This window comes from Carlito syrichta, unplaced genomic scaffold (genome assembly GCF_000164805.1).
Source record: "Carlito syrichta isolate Samal-C Ts95f unplaced genomic scaffold, Tarsius_syrichta-2.0.1 Scaffold302587, whole genome shotgun sequence".
NCBI lineage: Eukaryota > Metazoa > Chordata > Mammalia > Primates > Tarsiidae > Carlito > Carlito syrichta.
Genome location: NW_007246683.1, coordinates 762,267 through 782,952, shown reverse-complemented (window position 1 = coordinate 782,952; position 20,686 = coordinate 762,267). Strand labels below are relative to the sequence as shown.

Sequence of the window (20,686 nt, the reverse complement as noted above, 5' to 3'; positions counted from 1 at the left end):
CCGTGGGGGGCTGGGTCTTGGGTTGCTTCCTCAAGGTCCAGGGCCAATATCATTTTAGAATACACAGGTGAGGCTAGTGGGGCACAGGGATGGGTTCCTTGACGGTGTCTCAACACGAGAAGAGGGGTGTGCAGGGAAAAAGGTCTTCATGAAAGGAATGAAGGAGGAGGGGGTTTGGGGGAAGGGGCTGTCTACTGCTTCCCCAGGCAAACATGACCGAGTCCGATGCACGGTAGAGCCAGTCTGTTTTTACTGCAGTGAGTGCAGGAGACAAATAGTTTACAACAACCGCTAGCATTGTCTTAACCACTTGATAAAAAGTTCACTATAATATTTATTGTATAATGAAGAAAAAACAACACATTCAGGGAAAAATTGAGATTAACTTATTTTTCTTAAAAGGTTCATCTCAAGGATGGCAACAAAGTCCAGCTTGTGCCGCCAAACGGTTTTACATGATCAAACCGTGTACAGCTTCTTGTGTGAACTGTTGACTACAAACATTTACCAAATACATAAATCTCTTTTAAAAAAGCCATTTTAAATATAGCAAAGCAGTGTCTTCTTGCACAGCAAAGTGAAGAAAGTTTCTACAGAGAAATAGAAGTTTTACATTTGTAAAATCTTTTTCACATTCTAATTATCTAGCTTCTTATGATCCAATGCCAGGAGTTTTCAGGTTCCTTATTTACTATGTATTTCTTGTGCGCATGATGGTTAATACAGAAATTATGCTAATACATTATTAGTTGTCCTTATAGTTAAAGGAAATGGTAAAACATGTATCGTTCTTTTAGAACAAACCCCTGATTTAGTCTATAACAAAATGGACACAATTAGGGCTCAAAAGATGGAGTTCTGATTGGGACCATCTGTGTACATACAATGGTGACTTTCACTCGCAGTGTCATAGCAGTTAGATACTGACGGAAGTGCAGCTGTTGGAAACGGTACTTTAACCAGTGCAATTTACTCTAAGCTTTTTTTGTTTTTGTTTTTTAGTAATAAAATACTTCTGAAGGGATAAAATTTTCTTGCAATGGTGTCTCATACAAAACACATGAATCTAAAAGGGTAAGAAAAGTTGGTTCTAAAGCAACACCATTAGTGCCGTGCCCACTCTAGGCTGGTTTCCACCCAGAGATGTGGGTGTGGGTGTGTTCACACATGAGCGTCTGGGTGACGGATGTCTGTCAAGTCCATATGCTCCAAGTCACACTGGGCGTATGGGAAAAAGGTTAACAGTCAAATGTTGAGTTCCTGAAAATGGAATACATTGTTACTTGGTCAGTTAATTTAAATACAAACTCCGAGCCTTGTGTAATATTATTTTAGAAAACAGTAGTTGTACTGATTATAAACCTGCATAGAAAGAAAGACTATTGAGATACAGTCAGAAAAGCCATCTCATAAGGCACACAAGAAAATAGACAGTAAATGTGAATGTGTTAACTCCTATTCCAATGTACAGCAGAAGTTCATGGACATGCATAAATCATGACGAAGGAATCACTTAACACTTTCAAAGCTATAATGGTTTACAAAGTGGTAAGGATGATCTTGGAAATTCAGTGTTGGGAGACTGTCTTGTTCCGATTAGGTGTGACCTCACACAGAAATATGCCTGTAAGTAAGTAGTTCAGTAAAATAAGTACATTTTTATTGAAAAATGAATCCTTTCTGAATAACAGCCAAATGTCTGTACTGAAAAGAGGCAACAATGTATCACCCTCTCTTATTTGGCCTCTCAGAAGTTACTACCCAAACTCATTAGGACAGAACTTCCATTTTGCACCTTGTGAATGCCACAGGCTTATCCTATATCTAATAATACCTATGTGTCAGTCAGGAAATCTGGCTGATGATTTGTCACAAATAGCATATGAGGAAAATGTCACAAGAACATAATTGGGGGGGGAACAAAATGTAAGTAAAAATTGTAGGTAGCTGCTCAATATTAAGTTTAAAATATAAAATAGCAGCAAGTTTTAAACCCTTGAGTTTCTCAGGAAAAGGAGTTTTAAAAATCTATGGTGAAAGATATACAGGACTCTGAATTCTGTCCATGGCACAGCCCAGTAAACAGATCAACTTGCTATCACCAACTGTCTTCCTGTAAGAATAAGGCCTTATTCAAAATCCAAGCTGAGGGTAGCACTCATTTCAGTCTGAATGGCAAGAGTCATGCCAAGGATTTGCGCCATAAGATAATTTCTCCCCCCATACCAAAGTATCATTTCAATGCACAGAACAATCAATAATGGTTTTATTTTGTAACCATCTGCATCGTTCTGTTTTTAGAGGGTCAAGGAAAAAAGATCTCTTTCCCATGAATATTTTTCCCTAATCATTTACCACTTATAAAACCTTTGTGCTCATCTACTATTTTGCCATTTTCTCTAATATTTAATTAAATTAGGTCAGTTTTTTCTACTATAGTTTTTTCCTCACAAAAGGCAAGTTTTAAATAATGCCTTATAAAATCTGTTACAACACGTTTTATATTTATGCAGGATGAACTTAACACCAAATTTTTGCCACTTTGCTATTTATGTACACATATAAAATATATCATGATGCTCAACCCATACAGCACAGAGATTACAATGCAACATCACACATTCACCACCAGTGAGGGGAGAAACCCCTTAATACAACCCTCTGAAAAAACTGGGCTAATAATTAAAATCCAAAGTACAGTATATTTAACAAAATAGTAAATATTAAACAGTGAATACTCTACTTAATAAGGACCTCGCCTTTTCCCCCCAAATTGGCGGCAATCCACAAAAATATACTTTTAATCTGGTGACCATACAATACATAGGTACTTACATCAAAGGTGATAATATATTTAAGATGCTATATACACAAAGAGTTTGGCTCAACTTTTAATTTACATATAGAATAATAAGTGTTCATGGCTTTTTTTTCCCAAGGTTCTGCTTGCAAGATATTTTTGTTTGTTTTCCCCTCTTAAAATAAAACTAAAAAGTTAAACCAAGATAAAGCTATTCTCTAAAAAAAAAAGTTACAACATATAGCTTTGGCTTATATAAATAATTCATAGCAGAATGTGTTCAAAAGTAGTGAATATAACTTTATATATAGTCATCAATTCATAAGGGTGTTTTCTTTCATATAAAATATACATGAGCTAAAATCAGTTTCTTTAATTTTTAAGATATGAATGTAAAAAGAAACTTCTGACATATTCCAATTATAACTTAATATATTAATTTTACTTTGTTAATGCTCTATATTTCTAGGCTAGTATTTTCTGAATATCTCATGCGTGTTTTCTATTCTCTCTCTTTTATGAGCTAAAGATCACTTCTTTGACCCAATACATTTTTGCACGTGCAAAACAGTTACGTGTGGGGCTTTTTTGTTTTTTTTTGTTGTTTTTTTGTTTTTTAAGCATCAACAGCCCTTTCCCATGCACCCCTTTGCAATAGAGACCCATGCCAGGTTGGGTAATTGATATAAATGACATTTTATGTACAGTATTGCTTTCTTGGTTCCTGCTTTTCTACTGCTCTGTTCTACAAAGCATTTTTCTTAAGTAACTACAGTCACCGCACAGTTAAATAAAACAAGTAGGGGCCCTCTAGGTTTCTGCAAGCTAGTGTGGGAGAATTATATATGGGGACACGTTTCTCTGCAAAAACTGGTTATCTTACGAAACAAGTAATCCAAGGAAGTGCCAGATGGTCTGTGCCTATAGGGTGCTTTGTCTGCCATGGGACACACATCTGCAGACCTATAAGGAGTTTGCAGGTAAGTGCCTGATTCTGTGTATGCAACACACACCCACACATACACACACACTCACACCCACATACATATATATGTGAAGGGATATATATGTATGTATGTACATATAAATATATTTAACTCATGTCCTTATTTACCGATTTAGATATGTAGGGCAGTTCACTGCAGTAACACAAGGTACAAGCGTCAGCCTGGAAGCCTTAGGTCACCCACGCGTCCATCCTCATTCGCTTGACAGAAGGGCTTTCTCTGTCCTCGGTGTTTGGGGGTCGGCCAAGCACGACAGGAGAATGGAAGTCGCCCCGTGGATCCTCTCGGTCGCTGCCATCATAGGAGCTGCTGGAGCTGCTCAGACTGTCCACAGGGGAGCGCCCCATTTCCTGCCGGGGCTGGGGCTGTGGGGGCTGGGGCTGTGGTGGTGGCTGCTGCTGCTGCTGCTGGAAGCCTGATGGGGTCATCCGATCCCGGGGAGGTGAAATTGGTTCTGACTTAATGTTGATATTTTGGTTGGTATTAATGGATAAATTGGAACCCTGAGATAACTGCCCTCCAGCGCTGAAGGAAAAAAGAAAGATGTAGGTGGGTTGTGATTGCATCAGCAGAACGATCGAACAGACACCACCTGATTGAAAAGAGCCCAGAATCTGAAATCCTGTCAGAATTCCCCAAGACTGGCTTTGGCCATTTCCTCTGGTGCTTGGCACACAAAAAAAATCCCATCTCCCTGGGAGGAAGGAAAACAGTACAGCTGAGCCCTTACGTGATTTAATTCTGTCACTCACCACCTTGGCACTTTTGCAGGTGAAGCACCCCAAACAGCAAAACAGCATCAGTGTCTAATGCTGTACAGGGACCAACAAGACAGAGTTCCTGGTCTCATCTTCCTTGTATCTGCTCTGCTCTGGCCCTGTGACAGGCACATCTCATCTATCCTCACAACAACTCTACAGCGTAGGTCACACCATCCTTATTTTCCAGATAAGAAACCACCTCTGAAAGGCCACGGAGCTTGCCCAGAGTAAGTACAGCAGGACTTGAACCGCCTTTTCCCCATGTCTAGGCTTTGAGCCCTTTCCACTGGCTTTTCCAGGGCTATTTTTAGTGTATTAATTAAGGACGCTTAGGACAGGCCTGTGGGCCAGATCCTGTGCAGGCAAAGACATTGCCCTGAGATACCCTGCTCCTTTTTCCATGACGTAATTCCTAAGAAGACTACTGACAGCAGCATGCATTGTGGAGTTATTTCAGAAAGCAGGAGGGAAAGAGTCTGTTGGGCTCGAGCTCTCTGAGGACTTTCTGGGCAGGCTAGGAGGCCAGGGTGTCACTACTGCCTGAAGGCAACTGGTCCTCATGGAAGCCAGCTGAGTCTATGTGTTGTCCCCTCTTTGGGGATGCTCTCCTCCACTTGCTCCTTCTCCCTGCTGCTCAGCTAAGGGCTGCCTAGTCTCATCTGGGCACCACCATAAACGCTCTCAGCTAATTTCCTCACACCCTGCCCTTAAAGAACAAGTTCTCTGTGAATGAGGCTCAGTGTGTACTTTGGGTTGGGATCAACTGCATGAGCCCTATGGAAGCTGATTCATACATAAGACAGCCCCCGTTTTCCTCACCCAGAGAGAAACCACAGGCATGGCTCATTTTCCTATTCTTATCTAGATATTCACCAAAGCAAAAGTTGAGAAGGGTGGCAGGGGCCTTCTGAAGGTGCTGGGAAACGGGTGGCAGCAGGCAGCTTAATCATGGTCGGCAGGTAGAAGGGAGTGCAGAAGGGTGGCATCTGTGCCTTGGGGCCCCCTCGATACTGACTCAGTTTCTTTACCACAATATGTCCGGATAGGAGAAACCTTACTCCCTGAATCCCTTCAAGGAAAGTTAGCGTGTTCAGTAGCCACGTAAAGACATGTTTTCTCCCAACACTTGTGTCTATCCGAAAAGGGATCATCATTGCAGGATTCTCTGCATGAAAGTCAACAGAGCTGATGACTGTAACTGGGAGAAAGAGTGTATGTAGGCCAGGGGCAAAGATTCAGGGGCAATTTCTAGGTACTCACACAAGAGAGCTGAGGGCTGCTTGTCCTAGATGGTGCTGCTGCCAGGCTGACACCTGTCCCAGAGATAGCATTCCGGGGGAGTTGAAGCCTTGCAGGGCTGACAGGTCAGCGCTGGTCAGTGAGTAATCTACAAAGGAAGACAAGATTGCTCTGTGTGATGCAAGGACCATACAGAATCTGTTTTTTAAACAGAAGCTGCAAAAGCTCTTAGGCTGAGAGAAGCCAGGTACTTCACAACAAAACAGCACATATATGGATCGAAAATCCACTAAATTTTCTTTTGGGAGGTTTATAGAATCTAGTTGTATTTCGTTGTCTGTGATTATTTAAATACTAAAAGACTTTCATTAAAGAATGTTCCTATATAATTGTTATTTTAAACAAATATGCCTGCCACTACTCTCTGGAATAGAGAGAAACACTCAAGCTCACCCAGACAGTCTGGATCATAAGTCTAGTCTTAATGAAGTACAGAGGAAACAGGAAACTTAGTGACATAGACATTAAATACATCATTACACAATCAATTAATTGCATTTGTTTAAAGTACAAGTTCCTTGACTGTATGCAAAGCAATTTCAAGTTCATGAAATAAATTCTGTGTCATTAGAGTGTAACACAGTTCATTTTATATGAATGCTTCAGTCATAATCACTGTGACCAAGATTTAGGACACTAGTTATCACTCACATGTGGTGTTATTTCAAATCATTATTAACACTTGTCTTTTTCATTTAGTTCTAAAGAGAGGTGGCAAAAACTTTTCTACTTTTATCTTCTTTTTCGTGCCTCAAGCAAGGTGTTTAAGAAAAGTTGGTCTTCCTAGTGAATTAATATTTTAAAAAAGGAACTGAGTTGAAGCGGCATAGCTGATGCTCAGGATTCTGTCCTGACTCTATTCTTTCTCATCCTTCATGTTCTCAGAGTATCCCAGCCATCCCCAGAGGCTGGGGCAGGGACCTGGGCCCAGCATACTGATGCCAGCCCCAATACACTATGGACCTCTTGGTCCTTTCAACAACCTATATGACATGTCCACATGGATGCCTCTCTAAACACCTCAAACCTGACATGGTCCACATTGGACTCATCCTTTCCCCCAAACCTGCTCATCCTGAAATACTCCCTACTTAGTAAATGGCACCAACATCCACCCAGTGGCTCAGGAAGAAGCCTGGAGGTTGTCCTCACTACTTTGCTTCCTTCTTACTCCACCAGCAACCACCAGGTCTGGTCAATTCCATGTGCTCTCTCTCAACCTGCCCAAATCTCACCAGCTCTACAGCCACCACTCCAGTCTAAGTCATCGGCTAAGATTGCTTGGACCACTACAACAGCCTCTGATGTGGCTTCCTGGCATTCACTTTTGCCCCTATGTATGCTACAGCCAAAGTGATCTTTTTAAAACAACAAAAATGATCATGATACTCTGCTTAAGATCTTTGTATGGCTTCCCAATGCTCTTTAGACAATACTCAAAGTCCCTGACACAGCCTACAAATACCTTCTGACTCTCTAGTCTAACCACCCACACCTCATCCTGTCCCTGAAGCCCCATCCCTCCTGTGGACTCCCAGTTTTTGTACTTGACACTCCCTCTCCTGGGAACACATTCCCTACTCTGACTGGCTGAGTCATGCATGCTTCTTCATGTCTAAGCTGAAATGTAGCCCTTGACGCAATGGCAATAGCTCACAGCTAGAGCTGCATGTCTTGCGTCTTTCCCCCAAGTTCCACTGCTGACTCTGCAGTCCTGTATTTCAGTGTCTGGCACACAGTAGGTGCTCAATAAATATCTGCTGAATGGATATGAGACTGAGCCTGTGAAGCTGGGAGTACTGACAGGCATGAAGAAGTGGCTATAGAATTCCTTTGCATGGAACTGTTTTACTCTCTGAAACGTTGCCTGAGACATGACTGACACTAAGTGTGTACAGAAAGGCAGACGATATACTAAAGAAAGAAAAAACAGGAACATGTGCTTTAAAAAGGCAAACAGATAAATTAGTGAAAGATAATATGGTAAACTTCTACACAACAGGTGTTCTGAGAAAGAGGGCAAAGGAAACACAGTTGAAAGGTAGAATGAGACTCAAACTAAGTGGCTGATGGCTTTAAGAGAGCCCATGTCCGTGTGTGTGTGTGTGTGTGTGTGTGTGTGTGTGTGTGTGTGTGCGCGCGCGCGTGTGTGTGTGCACGTGTGTGTGTGTGTGTGATTTCTTCTAGACTTCTAAAAAATTATAATTCAGTGGCATTTCTAAAAATAAGTATAGTGGAAGTTCTAAGTATATTGAAAAACCTGTAATGAAATGTAACTCTGACACCCAGTTGAAGCTCTATCTTCTCAGCCAATACGCCACTGAACATTGTAGCCTAAACACCCTCCTCTTTCCCTACCTTCTCAAGTCTCAGTGTATACATTCGTAATCACAGCAACTCAGGACTCCCCTTCTGTGGTCACCAACCTAGGTATGTCTCGTCTCCTTGTCATGACTAGGTTTAGAAGAAAGAGGTGTCCCTAGCATAGTGTCTCTCACATAGCTGGTGATTAATGCACGGAAACAGAATTTCTATGGCTGCATCAGCCCTGGCTTTACTTTTGAACCTTGCTCTGGGCAAGACACAAATAATAGGCTACAATTCACAGACCCCAGGCTAGTCTGCAGTTGAGAGATTTGGGCATTTTTTTCTCATATATTGGAAACAGTGATGGACATTTTCCTAAGAGGCTTTGTTTCTCAAAAAAACCTTTTAAAGTTGTTTCTGTTTTTGAAAAGCCACTTAGCATTAAAGTGACAATCAAATTTATCAATTGCTCTGCCTCCTCAGGTAGTTGCAGACAACAGTTTGAAAGCACGGTGCCAAAGCATTTACCCTTAAGTCTAAAATTAGATGATCTTTACCACAGTCTACTTATGAGAATCATAAAGAATAGTTTCTCTGCCCTGCAGTCGCTGAATAATTGGCAAGGTATAATTTAACTACTGCCTTCTTTCCTCCTTCCTTTGAAGCAACAGGTGTTTGGCTCAGTTGGTGAGAAAGTGAAACCACATGTATTTTCTGCCCCTTCTCAGATTGGCAAATTTAAACGAAACAAGCTGCAATCCATGATACTCCATACGGCTCGCTAGGCTGAAAGCACCTCTCCAATCACTACAGTATTCTTGAACTTGAATTAGGTTAGACCCTTGAATTAGGTTATCTTAAGATGAAATATCTAATGAAACATCTAAATAAACACTAATGAGGGAAGATCTCCTCCAAGAGGCAAAGAGTGAGAGCACAGTCCTTCTCTCGCCCTTCAGGCACAGGAACCATGGACCAAGCTTGTCGTTACAGGGAGGAGAACACAGCCTACTGGACACAGCTCAACACCTGCCTGCCGGAGGTGCAGGTCTACAGGGATTCACTGTCTTTCCCCAAGCAAGTTAACATAACATAAAGACAAACGTTTCATTTCACAAGCCTGGAAGTGAGATAATGTATAAAGAGAAACTACATAGACAATACCTGGGCAACAAGCTAATATCCCTCTTGATTTAATGCATGCCACAATTTCGATAATAGCTACTTGTTTTTTTGGTCATGGGTAAGTTAAAGTTCACATCGAAGAAAAAGAAATAATTTGCTCAACTTATTCGACTATCAATGTGCTTTTTGTAATCTCTTCAAGCCTAGCATGTTTTAAAATATTTCCAAATTTGAATCTAAATACCAGAAATAATCTATTTCAATAAAGATACTTTAAAAAAAAATCACAAAAGCACATGTTGATCACAAAACCAAGAGCAGTAAAACGCATGACAGACAGCAGGGCAGCTCACCAGTGTTGTAGGCAGTTGGCATTGCGGAGTACACGAGTCCCTGTGGAGGCAAGCTTGGGGTTGTCACAGACACGACTGGGGTAGCAAGAGGTTGAGTGGCTTGAGAACTACTTATCCTTTGGGTATTCTGTGAGAGATTAGAAACAACAAAAATGTGTTATTAGGTGGTATTTATGTTCAAACCTCATATTTTAAAAATAACTTTCAAGTTATAAGTGACATTTCACAGTTTTACACAAATACCATTATGTTCTAAAGCAGTGAAGATATGAAAATCTTAAAAATACCAACAGGAATGACTAAATATTTAATTTTAAGGGATATATTTTGATATTAATTATTCATTTTTCCCTTTATAAATATACTTTATTAATGTCAGAGAGACATCCTTAAAATTGGAATTTATAACATTATGGGCAATAACACTTCTATATGTTGTCATCAAATGAAGACTTGGTGCCACTACAAATACTGTCAGGTTACTCTCAGTGAAATATGTGTAGGTTTTAAATATCTGAGGATAGCAAAGGTTATTTGTATACATAGAGATTATAAGGTCTATGAGTATAGAAACAGAACATACTTCGTGGCATTTACGTGTTAACACGTTTAAAATGAGGGCTTACTGAGTGCAGCTTGTATTCTTATTTCTTTCCCTCCCATCCTACAGTTGACCTATTTTTTAAACAACAGATTCTGATACATATCCCTTCACAATCTTCAGGCCCACTGAAAGGAGAGGCTGTGAGTCAAAAGCTTTTGAATAAAGCATTGCTGATAGGGCTGTGGATAGAGCGATATTAAATACTTGCCGACTGGATGCATCCATCTAGCATCCTCACCTCATGGGGAATGAATACAAAAGTCAACTATTACATAATCAAGTTAATTTAAGACAGTTACTGTCCTCTATGTGTAGGAGTATGACAGAATCAGTTTCTCACCATACTGGCTAAGGTAACATTTTTTCAAAATTCAGGATCAGAGGAACAGAACAGACTTCACATTGTTTGCACACCAAAAGGCCAAAGTACAATTCTAACTTAAGTTTTTTAAAAATCATAAGTGGAAGCCGGGCTCGGTGGCTCAGCCTGTAATCCCGTGCCTTTGGGGGGCTGAGGTGAGTGGATTGCCTGAGCCTGCGGGTTCGAGACCCGCCTGGGCAGTGAGACCTCATCTCTACAATAAATCAAAAAATCAGCTGGGCGTGGTAGCGCACGCCTGTAATTCCGGCTACTCGGAAGGCTGAGGCGGAAGGATCGCCGGAGCCCAGCAGGTCAAGGCTGCGGTGGCCGGGAGCGGCCACTGCACTCCAGTCTGGGCGACAGAGTGAGACTCCAACTCAAAAAAAAAAAAAAAAATCATAAGTGAAGATGTTAGAGCCTGATTTCTGACATTCCGGGGGTCTAAGCCATATTGGTAAAAGTATAATTAGTGCCCTTAAAATTATAAAGAGTCAGGATATGATTCCATTTTTTCTATGGCCATTTTCAGAAGAGCACATTAGATGAAGGTCTTTGGCTAGATCCAGACACTTAAAAATGAACACCTGATGAGGATCTAGGTCTCACTTTATTTCTTTTTAGCTCGTATTTTCTATCCTAAGTCAGAGGATATTAGAAAGACCATGCAGTATGTGGATGTACTATCTGAGTTTCTGTCCCAGATTTAGCATCTCTGAAGCATTTAACCTCTCTGAACCTCTTTACTGTTAAGTAGAGAAGACAGCAATCTTTTTTTACCTGCTTTGCAGAACTACTGAGAATCAAATGAGGTAATGTGTTTGAAGGGCTTTGATAAATGAAGTACCACACAAATAAAAGATGGTAGCCTTAAATGATTGTTCCAAGAAACACTCTGCTCCCAAACTTCTACATAACTGGTGAAAAAAAGATGTATTTTTATTGTTTATAATCCACAGCATTCTATTGGAGCTTTCACGAAGTACAGTTGTTCTAGGATTGCAAACCTTCTGAAGGAAATTCTATAGCTGGTCTTACCAGTATAGTCACTAGTGCAGGCCCAGGACACCCATCCTTCCTTACTTTGGATGAGAGCCACCCATGATTATATTCTAGAGTTCAGGCCAATTTGGACAACTTTCTAACGGATTTTGCTTCTAATTATATTTTGGTTCTGTTACATAAAGCCTTGCATTTTTAATTTATAAAGCTTTAGAGGATGAATTAAGTTTAAGTTTGTAAGAATGTAAATGGCTATTAACAGTTTTTAGATGTATTTGATTTCAAAGTTCTCAAAGACAGATATTTATCTCTGAGATTCTTTAATTACAGATGTTATTTTGAGGAATGTGGAAAATCAACATATGACAATTGGGACTATATTTTAGCATCAGCATCAGGTTAATAAATTTAATGGCTTTTTAAATTAGGAGTCTACTCTGGACTTAATTTGCTCTTTCTTACTTGGTCTGGAACTTCAAAAGTCAAATCACTAGGTGAAAGAATACAGTATGAGATGTCTCAGCTTAGACCCTACCCACTCCATGTCTTCATCTCCATGGCAATCTCCCAGCCTGTCCTCAAAGACCTGGGGGCTAGGGTGGGGAAAGAAGTGGGAGGAAGAAACGCTGGGGGCAGGGGAGGACTCCAATATGTTGGTTCTACTCAACAAAGCTCCTAATCTCAATGGCAATAAACTCTGTAAGTAACTTTTAAAACCACTAGAGGGCAATACAGTGCTAGATAATTCAAGGAAGAATTTGCAACATCTTAAGGGTAAACACTGAGTCTAACGTAAGATGATTTTAGCTTGAATTATAAAACTTCCATTTGCTAATCATTATGGTATCATCAATTAAAGTATTTCCCTAAAAAATAGTCATACTATAATCCAACACTACATTTCAGCTGACCTAGTATATTTCAGTTAACCAATACAAAACTGTATCCAAGACTATGAGAGTGATCACACTAAATAAATAACCATCTCAAGTTTATGAATAAAGTACATACAAGCTATCTTATTTGAAAGGAAGACAACTTATGCAAAACATACCAGCATGCATAAACATGTAATAATAAAATGTAAATAAAACCAACAGACGCCTTTCTCCCCCATGCTTTCATGCACTCTTAACTCTTGTCCATGCTGAAAACCAAACATTTCCAAGTTTTTTTTCTCTTCAGCTTAAGATCCTTTAGTTAGCAGGTGACTGAAATTATATGATTACTTCTGTGAGGTTTGGATTTTAGTTTCCAAAGAAGAACTAAATTGACTACAAGTTATCTTAAGTAACATTTATTTTTCAGAGGAAAAGCCAATAGAAAACATTTGTTTTTGGAGGGAAAAAAAGGTAATAGGTGCTTTGAAGAACAGAGTATCTCCCAATAGAAAAGTAACTTTGTATATGTTCAATTACAGACATTCCTTTTAGTAAACAGAGAACCCCCTCGTGGGTCAGACTGTCTCATGTACGATGAAATAATTCCAACACTGAAAAAAGTGACCTCATCAAAAATGATGTAATCTTTTTGAAAGGAAGAGAAACAACACAAGATCATGTGTTACAATCTGAGGAACTCTGAAGGTGAAGTCATTTTCTAAAAATATTTCATTAATTTGGAGAGCTATATAAGGTATTTTGTAAACTTCCTTTTAAAAAAAGCTTTAACAAGTATCCTATGCTCATGGATAGCAATGGTTTTTAAAGGCTCTATTCCAATGTTCCCTCCAACAAATGGCTTAACATATACAATTATTAGAAAAACTAGAGTCTGCAGTTCCAATAGATTGCTTTAGTTATTTCAAGTGTTTGAACAGTGTTTAATAAAAGAAAAGTTTACATAGCAAAGGGAACATTGGTTAGATAAAAACATTTAAGATAATTAGTATTTTCTATATCTTTTTCAACTTCCTTCAAGCAGAAATCCACACTCACCAACTCCAATTCCTCTTCCTCCGACTGTACTCAGCACATAAGAGGGATAAGAGAGTTACTAAGACTGTTGGAACTCACAAACAAAATATTTCTTTAGAAAGACATGTTATTCTGACACTAGCAGTTGTTTGGAGCTCTAAAGAGATGACTATATATACAACAGACAGAAATATCAATTACTTATTGTGTCTACACTTGTAGTTGATTTTTCAAAAGACTAAGAAAATAGTTTTAAATTCTCTAGGGTCCTGTTGCCCAACTCGATCTGCTCTTCTGCTGGCCTGTCCTACATACAATCATGCGATTGTGACAATATTTAAATATTTGAAATATTTAAAAGTATCATGATAGTATCATGCTATCAGTCTATGTTTGGAACCTTGAGAACACTAACTTTGTATTTCCAGCTTAATCATCTTATCATTACCCCACTTGGTTCCACATGTCCATCTATCTCCTATTAGATTCTGATTCTTGGCAGAAATTGTTTCTGTGTATTTGCCACAGAAAATACACTCAAGGAACTCAAACGTTTTAAATACAAGAGTTTAAAATAATAGTTTTATGTATGTTTATCATTTGCAAATATAGTTTTCATGTGAAGAAAATATTTTCAATGGAGAAAAACCACATATATAAAGAAAATGAAACTGGAGAATAAAGGAACTGCTAAGTCACTTATAGAAATGAATGAAACGTATTTGCTCCTTTTCTACTAAACATTTAGAAAACATGCTAGAAATAGTCTAATTTCCTTTTTATTTAAATTAGTTAAGCTCTGTCAATCTGTGAAAAGTATGTTTATATAAGCACCACTGATAGATGAAACCCTAAAGTGGAAACAGATTTCTCCTCGAGTGGTGTGAAATAGGAGGGAGGCCAATAATTTACTATAAAAAACAATCACTTAGACTATAATTGCTACCTCAAATGTGTGTGAGGAATGAATGTATCATCAAGAATACAATGATTTGCTACAATTTTGTTGGCCTCTAACCTTAGAGTATCCAGTGAAAACAGTTTCCAAAGTTGCTAAGACTAGGTCCTTTCTTCTTCATCCATTCCATCTTAGGTCCCCTAGAGTCTAGTAGTGGTTGTTTTCTTAATTGCATTTGGTAAAAATCCGTCTTTGAAATGTAGTTTTGAGAGTTTTAACACACACAGACTCATGTATCCAACAATACAGTATCACAGAGAATAGTTCCATCACCTCAAAAATTCCCTCATACTGCCCTTTGTAGCCAGGCCCTGTCCCCACTTCCAACTCATGGCAACCAGTGAGATTTTGGCATTTTCCAGAATGAAATACAAAGGCTATATACACTATTCTGGGTTTTTAGATCTGGTTCCTTTCATTTAGCAAAATTCACTTAAAATTAATCTACACTGTGTGAATAAATAGTATATCCCTTTTTAGTTGAGTAGCACTTCTTTACATGGATATCGATTGTGCATATCTATTCATCTGTTGAAAGACATTAGGTTATTTTCAGTTTTTCATAATTATGAAAGATACAGGTTTTTGGGTGAACATGTGTGTGTTAATACTCCAGAAGTGAGAGTACTGGATTGTATAGCAAGAGTGTATTTAACTCCATAAGAAGGTGCCTTCTTCTCCAAAGTGTTCGCTGTGCCATTTTGCATTCCAAGCATATATGAGAGCTCTTGTTGCTCCGCATCCTCGACAGCATTTCCATTTTTAGTTTGTCTTTATGCGACTTGCAAATTTTTCTCCTGATTTGTATGTCGCCTTTTTACTTCCTGAGCAGTGCTTTTCACAGAGTAAAACTCAAATTTTGACAAATGCCAATATATCAATTTTTTCTTTTATGATATTATGCTTTTGGTGTTGTATTGTTTTCACCTCTAAATTTCAGTTTCGTATTTTTAATTTGGGTCTAAGATTCGTTTTGAGTTAATTTTTTGTAAGTTCTGAGTTATGTATCAAGTGGGTGCTTCTGGTTTTGTTTGGCAAATGGATGCTGAATTGTCCCAACACCATTAGTTGTAGCAATAATCCTTTTTCCACTGAATTGCCCTACTATATTTGTATAGGTCTATTTTCTGGGCTGCTTTGTCAGTTGATTTATGTGCCCATCCTTTCTCCAATACCACATATTCTGCATTTCTATAGCTTTTTAGTAGGTCTTGAAATCAAGTAATATGAGTCATTTCTTTTCTTAAAATCATTTGGCCATCATTGCTTTTTTGCCTTACCTACATATTTTAGAATTGTCTTGTTGATATCTAAAAAAAACCTTGCTGTGATGTTGACTGTATGTTTGATCTACAGATCTGGTGAGAAGTAACACCTTGACAATACCAAATCTTCAAATCCATTAACATGATGCATCTCTATTCAACTTTGACTTCTTTCATTCGTGTTTTATAGTTTTCAGCATATATATTATACACATATTTTGTTACACTTGTACCTGGGTGTTTTTCTATCCTTTTTGGGGGGGTGCTATTATGTTTTTTTTTTATTTCAAATTCCAGTAGTTCACTGCTAGCATAACAATCAATTTCTATACACTGACTTTGTGCCTTATGACTTTACTAAACTCACTGATTCGAGTTTTTTAAAATTTTATTTTGAAAAATTCTTTACACTTTTTTACATGACAAAAATGTATCTTCTGTGACTAGAGACAGTTTAATTTCTCCCTCTGCAGTATGTATATACTTTATTTTTCTTGCCTAACAGTACTGGCAAGGACTACCAGCCCAATGCCAAATGTGAGTGGTTAGAAGAAACATCATTGCCTAGAGTTCCTACAATTAGAAGACTGAATGCCTTCCCCCTGTTAAGCATTTTAACTGTATAATTTTTGTAGATGTTCTTTATTAGGTTACTATGTTCCCTTCTATTCCTAAGCTTGATGAGAGTTTTTTTTTTTTAATCATAAATACAAGTTGAATTTTGTTAATGTGGTGAATTCTACTGATGAATTTTCAAATGTACATTCAGCCTGGCATTCTTGGGATGAAACTCACTTGGTCTTGATATATTATCCTTTCTATACATTGTAGAATTTACTAATATTTTACTAAGGATTTTTGTGTCTATAGTTCATTAGGGATATTGATTTATAGTTTGTTTTTTCTTGTATTGCTTTATTCTGGTTTTAAATTAGTAAGGCTGATTTAAAAAATAAGCTAAAGAAGTATTTTCACCTCTTCTATTTTTTCTGAAAGAGATTGTATAGAATTAGTATCATTTATTCCTTAAATGTTTGGTAGAATTTGCCAGTTAAACCATATGGGTCTGGAGTTTTCATTTTTGGAAGGTTTTCAAAGCAGAAATTCAATTTTTTTTTGATAGTTAATACTCAGATTAACCACTACTTCTTCAGTGACTTTAGTAATTCTTTGGTAGTTTGCATCATTCAAGGAATTTGCCCATTTCATTTAATCTATCAAATCTATTAGGAATAGAGCTGTGTGTAATATTCCTTTATTATCACTTAGTATCCTGGGTGATACTTTTGCATTCTTGATATTGATAAAAATGATCTTCTCTTTTTCTTTGGTCAACATGGCCAGAAGTTTATTAATTTTATTATCTTTTAAAAAAAACAATTTTTGGTTGGGCTCGGTGTCTCAGCCTGCAATCCCAGTACTTTGGGAGCCTGTGGGTTTGAGGTCAGTCAGGGCAATCTGGTGAGGCCTCGTCTCTACAATAAAACAAAATATTAGCTGGGTGTGGTAGCATATGCCTGTAGTTCTGGCTACTTGGAAGGATGAGGTGGAATGATCCCTGGAGCCCAGCTGGTTGACACTGGGGTGGCCATGAGTGTGCGACTGCACTCCAGCCTGGGTGACGAAGTGAGACACCAACTCAAAAAAAAAAAAAAAAATTTTTTTCCGATTTGATTCTGTTTTTCTGTTTTAAATTTCATTAACTTCTGTTCTTTATTTTTTCCTTTCTTCTGCTTGATTTGGGTTAAGTTTGCTTTTCTTTCTTGAGCGTCTTAAGTAAAAGCTTAGATTACTGACCTGGGACCTTTCTTCTTTTCTACTATTAGCATTTATTGCTATACATCTCCCCTCAGCACTATTCTAGCTAGTCTCCCACATTTTGATGTTGTTTTGATGTTTCTTTTGGTTAGTGTTTGCATGGTATATATTTCATTTTCATTCCGCTACTATATGTACTTTTAAAATTTCCTGGAGACTTTCTCTCTGGTTCATGAGTTATTTAAAAGTATGTTGCTTAATGTCTTAAGTATAAGGCAATTTCCTATTGTTTTTCTGTTACTGATTTCTAGTTTGATTTCATGATGGCCATATATATGTGTGTGTGTGTGTGTGTATACACACACACACATATATATACATATATATGTAAATAATATGCAGGATTTCAATTCTCTGAAATTTACTGAGGTTTGTTTCATGGCACAGGATAGGGTGTATCCCATGTGTACTTGAGAAAAATGTGTGTTCTGTTATTGTGTGAAGTATTCTATAAATATCTCTTAGGTCAGGTTGGTTGAGTGTTGCTCAGACCATGTAGAACCTTATTGATTTTTCTGCCTCCTCATTTTATCAATTACTGAGAGAGGTTTTGAAGTTTCTAACTACAATTGTGGACTTTTCTACATCTCTTTTCAGTTCTATTGGTTTTCACTCCGTGTATTTTGAAGGTCTGCTGTTGGATGCATGTACATTATTCCTGCAAAATGCACATCATGTTGCCCTTTATTCCTGATAATATTCCTTGTTGTGAAGTTTACATTGTCTGAAATTAATATGTCTGCTTTAGCTTTCTTTTGGTTGGTGTTTGCATGGTATATATTTTCTCCATCTTTTTATCTATGTCTTTAAAGTGGATTTCTTATAGACAGCATATTGTTTGGTCTAAAGAACACAAATGTGACAATCTGTCTCTTAACTGATATGTTCTGGCCACATTCAATGTGATTACTTACATGGTTAGATTAAAAGCTACTATGTTTCTGTTATTTTTCATTTGTTCCATCTGTTCTTTTTTCCTATTTCTTGAACTATTAGAGCATTTTTAATCATTCCATTTTATTTCCACTACTGACTTACTATTTATACCTCTTTAAAATTTTTTTGGGGGGATAGTTGCACTAGGATTTATAATATATATCTTTGGTTACCCAGAGTTCACTTTCAAATAATATTTTACATCATATGCAGAATAAGGATCTATAACACTATATTTCCAATTCCTCCCTCTCATCCGTAGTTTTCATAAATTTTATTTTTACATGTATTATGGACATAAAATACATCATTACCATTTTGCTTTATATAGTCAACTATCTCTTGGAGCAATTAAAAAGAAAGAAAACACTCAGATCTTAGTTTTTTTTATACCATTCTCCAATAAAATAAATCAAGGTACCTTGAAGAAATGCTTAATTCTAGGACTAGGGCAGAAAATACATGAGTCTAAAGCCTATTGTGCTAGACAATAAAAAAAACCACCCCAAACCCAAACCCCCCCAAAGATAAAGGTATGTCAAAGGAACACAAGAACCAAGTGAATAACCTTCAAAAACTAAAGCTGGAATCTGAGCAACAGCAAAAAGTGCATTATAACCCAAAGTATTAAAATAAATGTCCAGGGGTCCATACTGATATAAATAAATGGTTAAAAAATAAGATAGATAGCCGGGCTCGGTGGCTCAGCCTGTAATCCCATGCCTTTGGGAGGCTGAGGTGAATGGATTGCCTGAGCCCGCGGGTTCAAGACCCGCCTGGGCAACGAGACCTCATCTCTACAGTAAATCAAAAAATCAGCCGGGCATGGTAGCACACGCCTGTAATTCCGGCTACTCAGAAGGCTGAGGCGGAAGGATCACTGGAGCCCGGCAGGTCAAGGCTGCGGTGGCTGGGAGTGGCCACTGCACTCCAGTCTGGGTGACAGAGTGAGACTCCAACTCAAAAAAAAAAAAAAAAGAAAGATAGAAAAGATTAATCTCTTGTGCAGAACTCCAAATAATTTATGTAGCTATCCTTCCCTTAAGGAGGTAGAGCCTTAACTGCCCATTCCTTAAGTGTGGGCTGCATATAGTGACTTCCTTCCCAAAGACTACAGTATGGAAAGGAGGGACAAGCAGTAACTTTACAGAAAAGAAACTTGTGAAACACTATATCAGCCAGGGGAATCTAGTTAACATTAGCAGTAATTAGTCATGTTGATATAGGCAGAGCATCCCAAATCCAAAAATTCAAAATCTGAAAATACTCCAATATCCAAAAATGTTTTGAGCACCAACATAATGACCAAAGGAAATGCTCATTGGATCATTTTGGATGTCAGATTTTTTTTAACTGGGATGCTCAGTGGTAAGTATAATGCAAATATTCCAAAATCTGAAATCTGAAGGACTTCGAGTTTTTAAGTATTTCAGATAAGGGATACTTAATGTAGTATACAACCTTGATATGATGTGATAAAAATCACACCTCAATTCTATGGCTACCTCCCTCAAACCAAAACCAACAATTATTTGGAGAATAGCTCACTCAAGTTTGTGTGCATTCTTCCCTATCCTACCATAGTTCCCCATAGTATGTAGGATGTGGTATGTATATATGAAAACTGCTGTGTACCCAAGATGTTTTATTTGTAACCATGAAAAAAAATCAGTTAAATCCCAACTAAGGAACATTCTACAAAATATTTGAACAATATTCATCAAAACTGTCAAGGTCATTAAAGAAAAGAAAATCTTAGAAATTCTCATAACGAAGAGGAGTCTAAAAACATATGATTACTAAATATAATTTGGTATCTTGGATTAGATCCTGGAACAGAATAGTACAGGTTAAAGACTAAATCTGAATAAAGTAAACATTTTAATAATAATAGTAATAATGCACTGATATTGGTTCATTATAAAAAATATAACAATAAGATGTTAATAGAAAAAATTAAGTGTGGGTTTATGGGAATTATCTGTACAATCTTCACATTTTTTATAAAAATCTAAAACTGTTCTAAATAAAAGGTTTATAAAATGTAGGAAAAACAGATTTTATTTTAGCTTCACTTATTCCATTTCCACTGTTCTTCATTACTTTGTATAGACTCAAATTTTTGCTGGTATCATATGTCTTCTGCCAAAGGGCTTCCTTTAACATTTTTTGTAGAG

General features: G+C 37.7%; 1 protein-coding gene across 6 annotated transcripts in view; it reads right to left on the bottom strand.

Annotated features, from left to right (window-relative positions):
• Positions 1-228: 228 nt before the first annotated feature.
• The window catches only part of MEF2A (myocyte enhancer factor 2A), a 156,062-nt gene continuing 135,604 nt past the window's right edge, over positions 229-20,686 (bottom strand). For all 6 annotated transcript variants that reach the window (XM_021711796.1, XM_021711795.1, XM_008056976.2 and 3 more), the window contains 4 exons: positions 13,554-13,577; positions 9,653-9,779; positions 5,829-5,955; positions 229-4,332 (listed from right to left, as the gene is read on the bottom strand). In XM_021711796.1, the coding sequence (XP_021567471.1) occupies positions 3,978-4,332; positions 5,829-5,955; positions 9,653-9,779; positions 13,554-13,577 (633 nt within the window). In that variant the 3' untranslated portion in view covers positions 229-3,977. The remainder of the gene's footprint in view (positions 4,333-5,828; positions 5,956-9,652; positions 9,780-13,553; positions 13,578-20,686) is intronic.